Genomic DNA, 8,060 nt, shown 5'->3' on the forward strand with positions numbered 1-8,060 from the left:
ACGCTTAAGCGAGCTATGTGAAATTGTGGAATTCCTCTCACGAAGCGCCCTCGTGCTCATCCCTCGCCTCTCCCCACGCACTGAGCGGGGGGTCCTGTTCCCAGGGCACGGGCTTCCCAAGGGAACTTCCGAGGAGCAGACATCTGCTCATGGGTCCCCGGCTCTGTTTTGCCACAGCATCTTCAACCCATTGAAATCCTGGACACAGTTTCTTCCTAAGCACTTCCTTGTCCTCCAGCTGCTAGAGTGGTAAAGAACACCTTGTTTCAAGGCAATAGCTCCAAGGGTGAGAATAAAACTTAAAAGGGATTTTAACAAGAGGGCTTAAGGTCACAGATCAGTGGATGTTAGAAGAGTATCTCTATCATCTAGAGAAATATTGGAGTCACATAAACATAAAAATGAGTCTATCTTATCATGCTGGACTGTCTTCGGGTGACTTAACACCGTGGGTACGGACCAAACAATTTTGCTATTTGATGGATTTGATTTGATGGAAAAACAGCAGTGACAGTAAAACCATGTCATCTGAGCGTGAACAACTTTCTTCTCCATTAAAGGAAACCAAACCGAATTCTGGGAAAGATGATGAATATATCGGTTAACCGTTGTGCAAGAATCAATCACCATCTTGAGCAATACAGATGTGTCATGAGCAAGATCCTCTTCCTTGTCTTCATTAGTGGCACATCAAAAACTGGTACATCTCTACCCAACACGCCACCAAAAAAAAAAAAGCCAACAACCACCAAACATCACCAAACATGGCATAAAACAGAAGAAGTAGTCATCTACAGTTCCAGTCCAAGTTCTCCGTACATCCTGATGGTTCAGGGCTTAAGTTCCAGGCAATAGTGCCTCTGACATATAGTTTCTAATCTTTTCTCCCACACTTTTGTATTTCTCAATCTGTTACAACTTTGCTTAGCTGCAGCATGAATTCATTCTGCCAGTCACAGTAGGCATGATATAACCACAGGGATTTTTGCAGTGCTGACCTCTAGCCTCAGGGGAATGAAACTGAACTGCATCTTGATACAACTGTGGACACCTTCCTGCCCATCCCTGAACCAATTCTAGGATAAGCAATTCCCACATGGTGGAATAAGAAGTCAGACTATTCCTAGCCAGGAGTACTTGAGGAAGGTTTTTTTCCCAGTTGAAGGACTATGTGTAGTAAGTATGCATTGCAAGGACCAAGGGAAAAGAGGCTGGTGCTGTCCACGGATGGAATTCATGCTCAAATATGCACTGAAACATTTCTACATGCTATTACAAATATCAATTGAGAAAAAAAAAAAGACTGCTGGGGGGGAGAAGTGGGACAAGAAGTTGAAGCACGCCTGAAGGGAGCAGTTTGCTGCTTGAAGGTGTCCCACCAAGGGGAGAGGCTTCCCTCCAAGAGCAGAGGTGGCCGTGGTGGCTGAGCATCACGGGCTTTGCAGCAAAGCTACTCTTGCAGCAGTCTGGCTTTCCATGCCTTCTGGGGCTGCAACAGGAAGCCTCAGTCCCTAATTTTAGGGGATTCAAAGGAGGAGTTTTGCTGATAAAGCCCCACCGCAGCCCCACTGGATACGTATTTTTGAGACACCGAACCTTAACCTTCATCTGCTGAGCCTCTTCCTTTCCCAATCTCAGTTGGACACAAAAACTAGCAACTTGATAAACATTTCTGCTTGAAGTTTCCAAACCACATTAAAGTGTAAGGACTCAGCAACTGCCCTGAAAATCTGGACAATTTCCTCTTCTCCTATACACCCACACAGTGTGAAGGGCTACTGGTTTGAGTCTTTGAAGCATCTGACAAAAATAGGCTCAGCTTGTTTGCTATTGTTCACATGTAAAAAAACAAAACACAAACAAAACCCCCCAAAAATAAAAAAAGCACCATCAATCATCAAAAGCACAATCAAATCTCCAAGTCTCCCCAGTAATGATTTTTTTTTTTTTTAGGTTTTAGATGTATTGGGTGCTTCTAGATGTGAAGATCACAGTTGAAGGCACATGCCAAGTCCTGATTTCCTCATGCATGAGCCATAAAGCTGGAACATGCTAGCTTAGCCCAAAGGAATTGCTTCAGATTACACCACCTATAAGAGGAAGAAATCTAAATTTCTGTAGAGTATGTGAGCAAAGCACCTGTTTGGTAAAGCATTCATAAGTGATGCAAGTGACTTTCTTTAGTAATGCCAAAAAGCATGCCAGTACATGCATTGTTTTTAAATCTGTGTTATACAACAGTGTCTAACTCTGCCTAACACAAATGTAGTATGAAGTTTTTAAGGCAGCCCAATTTCGATGAAAATCCAGAAGTGTGATAACCATTTTTTCAGCACTCTGTTGAGATTTCTAGCCTTACTCCTAGGTTAGATCACTGTAGCTGCAAGGCTGTACAGCTGTTTCAGCTGAGTAGTCAAATCAGATAGAAACCTTAACATATGAACTTCAATCTGAACAGCACTTCCAGGGAAGTCAGGTTAGTTATTGTAAGAAATTAACCTCAACGCTTTTTAGATTTGACCTGGAATTTCTTCCTTCATTTTTTCCAGCTGACCATGAAATTGAAAAGTCCATCATTTGCTGGAGATTTTGATGATCTAGTTCCAACTGAAATAACTCAGGCTTGTATAGCACTGTCCACAGATAAGATTGTAATAGATTCTATTTATCTTCTAGCCACTAATTGTGAGGTATTGCAGGTGTGTTGGCAGCTGGAAATAAAGCTGATTTATCTGTCTCATGTTTCTGGAGAAAGAGGACACAGAATCCTTGATCCAACCTGCAGAATCTGATCTTTTTGAGGTTTAAATCCAGTCCTTCAGATTCCTAAGCACTAGTGATAAACCTGTTGTGATATAAAGTCTGCAATTGGGAGATCAAACCTAAATAAGGCACCAAAGTTTTTATGTTGACCGTTACATATCCAGTCTTTAGCATAAAAGTGTGCAATATAATTTGTGGAATACGTATATACAAACTATACAGGAAATATATGAAAGAGCTATGAAAAACAGAGACAAAAAATATTGTTCTTTCCCTGATAGTTAAAATGCAAATGTGCATAGAAATATCAGGGGGCTGAAGTGCCCAACACTCCCATGTTAAAGCATATGTCATTTCTCAAATGGGAACTCTTACGGCTTGTAATTTGCATGTTGCTTTGGGGAAATTTGAATTACTAAATAGCCATAAACAAGCTAGAAGATCTCTTTCTGTCTCTTCCTTATGAAACTCTCTGTGGTAACTCCTGAACCACTGACTCATTTGTCAATCTTCTCTGGTACCTATCAGTAAATGGAAGCCCAGCAGACACCCGCAGACTGAAGTACAAGAGTAGTCCATCAAGACCACTTAAAAAGGGAAGTGCTGAACAGCCTCAGTAAGAGTTTCGGGTAAGCAGTGAAGGAACATGAGATGTGAAGGAGCACATAGAAAGTCGCATAGCATAGAACATCCCACCACTTCACCGATGGCTTTGAAATGCTCCATGCAAATGCAAGTGTAGAGAGTTTTACTACTGGCTTAGAAGAAACATGATCAACCAATATGGGATGTCCAACTAAACCTGTGCAAGGATTATTTTCCAAAAAAAAAAAAAAAAAAGGAAAGAAAGAAAGAAAGGAAGAAAAAAAAATCAAAGAGTTTGGAAAAGTCTGAATTCTGACTTGGAGCTCAATTTCTCATAGTTTTAAGGGAGGAAAGAAATATAAGTTTCCAGCAAACCAGTTGCAAAGGCACTCAGCCGAACAGCAGAGAAGCTCCTCTCCAGTGCCTACTGGCCCTGAGCTGACCCCAGGACGTGCGTCCCCACAGCCCAGAATCCAGAACACCAAGGTTTTCCCATTGGGTTTTTCCCATTGGAGTTGGTGTAGGGTGCACATGCCCGACAGTCCCTGGAACAGGAAGGTGAACTAGGGTCTCGTACAGCACAGATCACGGAGTCCACCTTCTCCCAGGGCAGTGGGTTTGCCACAGCTTTCACAATGGGAAACCTTTCCGACAGGAAAGAGGAAGCCGGTGCCCTAGCGTGGCTCGGCACCGCGGGAGCCCTTGTGGGAGTGGGACACCGAAGTTCAAGCTCAAGCTGTGAAGGAAGCCTGGCAAGGATTTGAACCCACATTTCCTGTAGCCAGGGTGGGTGTCCCATGCCTGTGTCTATTTCAGTGTTACTCCAAGGAGGGCAGAGGAGCCTCCTTGGCAGAGAAAAATAATGTGGGGAAGTCGGCACTTTCCTGAGGAAAAAAAAATAATAAAGAAGACGACGAAGGAGAAGAAGAATACCTATATATCTATACCAAAGTTGATGAATCAGCACTTCCCGAGCCGGAAAACGTCCCGGCGGCGCGGCCCCGCCAGCTTCCACCCCCGGGCAGCACCGGCAGCTCCGTACCGGGGGGGCGCGCCTGGCCCCGCACGGCCCCGGGTGGCTCCCACGGGCTCAGCGGGGCTCAGCAGCCCCAGTCCACGTCCACCCGCTTGGGTCTTTGCCTTCTCGCCCCCTCCCGGGATTTGCTCGCATCGCCGAGCGCGGAGATGCTGCGCGCAGCTCGCGCGGAAGAGCCGGGAGCACCTGGAGACCCCATGCGGGGAAAGGTTGTGGGGACAGGGATCTGGTCCCGGAGGGCTGCCCCGAAGTGCCGAGGGACCATCCTAACTCCACCTTGCTCCCAGGTGACCGGCGAGGCAAGGCAAGGGGACACGATTACCATCGCGGAGCTCCGACCCTGCGCGGCCGGCTCCTCTCTCAGGAAAAGAAAAAAGAAAAAAAAAAAAAAAGAGAGAGAGAGAGGAAAAAAAGGAAAATAAAACAACTCGGGGAGAAGAAAAGAAAAAAAATATATATATTTAAAAAAAAAAAAAAAAAAAAAAAACAGCTCGGGGAGGAAAAGCAAAGCTTTGCGCCGACCCATCCCGGCACACGCAGCCCTGCGGGATGCAGGCGCGGCGAGCGGCTCCATCCTGCCCGCGGTACGGCGGCTCCGGGAGATGCCCCCGGGGCTGGGAGGCAGCGGTCCGTGGGGTTTTTGGCCGAGGAAACGGGCACCTTTTCCTCCTAACGGGCAGGGCTGGGAGAGGCTGACCCTCGGAAACAAAGCGGGCTGGAAAGGAGCCTGCCCTGCAGCCGAGTCTTGTTTGCTTGTCGCGATGCACCGGCTCGGACACGGCTCGGGTGGGAGGCTGCTCCTCGGGTTGCCTTAGGATTTTGGGGGAAGGCTCTCCAAACAGCCAGCATCTCCTCCCGGGACCCTTCCCCGGGGTGGGGGGACAGGGACAGGGGCAGGTGCCCTCGGACCCCCGCGGAGGACACGTCGCGGCGAGCCGGTGGCTGTCCGGAGAGGGATGAGGGGGGGACAACGGGGGTCGTCGGAGCCTTACCTGCGAGCAGGAGGGCGGCTGCCAGCAGCACGGTCCCTGAGAGCGGCTGGCGGGGCATGGTCCTGCCCGCGGCCACGCAGGGCTCTTCCCTTGCCCGCGGAGGCGAGGCGGCGGCGGAGGAGCCGGTTGGGCTCCGACGGGCTCTCCTCGGTGCCGGGCTCCTCCCGCGGTGGCGGAGATAACGGCGAGGCGAGGGATCAGCATCCAGCGGCCCCACAGCCCTCCCCGCCCGCCCCGGCCCGCGGAAAGGGAGTGTCCGCCCTGCTGCCAGCTTCACCTCCCGCGGACATCAATCCCCGGCCAGCCCCGGCCCCGCTGATTTATAACTTCTCCACCCCTCGCCGCGCACCCCCATCCCGCCCCTTCTCACCCCCCCTCGCCCCTGCCCCACATCCTCCGCCGGCAGCACGCCCTCTCCCCGCCCGACGGCAGCCGCCGGGGGAGCTCCCCCAGGGTCTCCCCGAACCCCGATGGGGGGGCACGAACCCCCCCGGGACCTGGGGTTGCCTTCCCCGTGAGCAAACGTAGCTGAGGATGTGCCAGGAGCCCGCCCTGCCAGCTCCAGTGCTGGCTTTCTCTGCCCCTGGGACGTGCAGGTCTGAGCTGGGAAGGGAATTCTCCTCCCTGAGCTCTCACCTCGTGTGGTCCGTATGGGATTTTTTTTCTTTTTTCTTTTTGGGAAAGGCCACGGGGAGCCTGGCAGCAAAACTCAAGCCCCATCTTCCCATTCATCCCCAGAGAAAGGCTATGGGGTGAAAGGCAGGTTTTTGGCCTGACCAATTTCATCCCTTCCTATATTTTTACAATATGAAGTAAGCCTCAAGAGCATCTGCAGGAGGCAGGTAGATGTGATCACCCCCAGTTTAAGGAGAAGGAAATGGAGGCACAAGCAGCCAGTTCAAGGTCATAGGAAGCTGGTGACAAGAGCCAGAAATAGAGCTCAGATCTCCTGTGTCCCACCAGACCATCCTGTGCAACAAAAAAGATGAGAAGTTGGTGTTGTTTTTAACTCGAGAGCTGTTTAACTTTCAAGTTTAAAGTCGGTGAGAATGCTTCCTGCATGCTTCTGCCCGACTCCCATTCACAAGTGACACCCTACGCTAAGAATTTAAGGCTGCGTTTTCCAATCTTCCTGCTCCCAGCTGAGACCTTGAAAACAAAACAGCGATGGATACCTTCCCCCTCATCTGCTCGCACCGTGGGGAAAGAACCCAGAAGCTTCTTTCCCGAAGAGGATGACTCACGAGACATCACCTCCTCCAGAGGAGAGGACAGCAGCTGGGAAAACAGCCGAGCAGAGAGGACAGACCAGGCAGAACTAGGACACTGGGCATCCTGACAGCTCAGACCCCCTAGGACCAAGGGCTCCCTGTGGAAGGAGCTGAGGGAACTGGATGTCCCTGCCTTTGACCTACGTGGTGCTGAGTACGTGCTGAGTCTGAGATGATGCAGGCCCCATCGCGAGCCCGGCAGCCATGCCACACCAGCTCCCCACCCTCTTCACACCTCCTACATCACAGCTGCATTCAGTCACGGCCCTCCAAAGACCACAGCGCTCTGGCAAGGCGTACCTCCTTCCTTCTCCAGGGGATGTCATCAGCTCCTGACCCACCCAAGGAGCCGAGGAACAGGGAGGGCAAACCTGAAGATCTACTCATAAATCCTTATCATGCTTCTTATGCTAAAGCCAGGGAGAGAAGAGTCATGCAGGAAGGTTGGGAAGACCCCAATAATGAGACGCAGGGATGAAAGAGGATGCAGGCATTCCCATGAAGCAAAATGAAAATGCAGAGGGAAACCTGTGCCTGGATGAAGGGCATCTCTAAATATGCAGACTGAAGCAGCTGGATAGTGCAGGTGTGAAGGCGAGGGCAGTGTGGAAGCTGTTTGCCCTTATTTTTGTGTACCACGGCATAATGGCAACACCTAGTAGGGTGAGAACATATTCTGTACAGCAGTTTAGGTGCTATGGCCATACAGATCCCAGCCAGCCACAGACCCCTCCCAGGCAAATGTTCATCCTGCAGGCAGTATGAGCTCTTCACACCCAGGACCTTAGGCCTAGGTGTGATGCTAGGAATCAGGTGGCTTATGTGTAGGACAGTTTTTATCCTTTGGTGTTTTAGGGGCAATTACGTTTCCCTCAGCTGTGAAATGGCGTACATTTCCTTTTCCTAGCATATGTTAGAAAGACTATCACTAAAAACTCAAAAGGAAACCAGCCAAATTCAGCAGCTGAGAGTGAGCCCTCTTTGAAATGTATCAGGCAAACATCTTTGCTGTTCATCTGCTCAGCCTCCAGCACTCCAGGAGCTGTGACAGACAGGGAAGGAGCAGCCTTCACAGCAGACAACATCAGCTTGTCATGTTTCCTTGCAGCCCTTGTATTGTGGATGAATTTTGCCCTGCTCGGGGGGGAAGATGGCTTCTGCCAAGCCTTTTGCTTGAACAACCTCTACATCTGGCACTGAGGTGGTTGAGTTGTCAAGCACCAGCTCCCTGGCACGCACCCCTTGCCCCTCCCTGGCTAGCAAGACTCACTGGCACAGCACAGAAAGTGAGCAATGGGAAATCTGATTGAAAAGACGAGTAATTGGGGCATTCAGCTGGAAAAGGGTCAAACCCTTCTCCTAGGGCAGGCTGTGAAGGAAGACAGGCACCACCCGGAGAACACAGGACCTCTC

The 8,060-nt window shown here is 50.1% G+C and overlaps 1 protein-coding gene across 3 annotated transcripts in view; it reads right to left on the reverse strand.

Moving 5' to 3' along the window:
• The window catches only part of FLT1 (fms related receptor tyrosine kinase 1), a 108,233-nt gene extending 102,591 nt beyond the window's left edge, over positions 1 to 5,642 (reverse strand). For 2 of the 3 annotated variants that reach the window (XM_084529134.1, XM_084529132.1), the window contains exon 1: positions 5,377 to 5,642. In XM_084529134.1, coding sequence (XP_084385260.1) covers positions 5,377 to 5,434 — 58 coding nt within the window. In that variant the 5' untranslated portion in view covers positions 5,435 to 5,642. The remainder of the gene's footprint in view (positions 1 to 5,376) is intronic. The other variant, XM_084529133.1, reaches the window with a different exon arrangement.
• Between the last annotated feature and the right edge of the window lie 2,418 nt (positions 5,643 to 8,060).

This window comes from Aythya ferina (genome assembly GCF_964211825.1).
Source record: "Aythya ferina genome assembly, chromosome: 1".
Taxonomy (NCBI): Eukaryota; Metazoa; Chordata; class Aves; order Anseriformes; family Anatidae; genus Aythya; species Aythya ferina.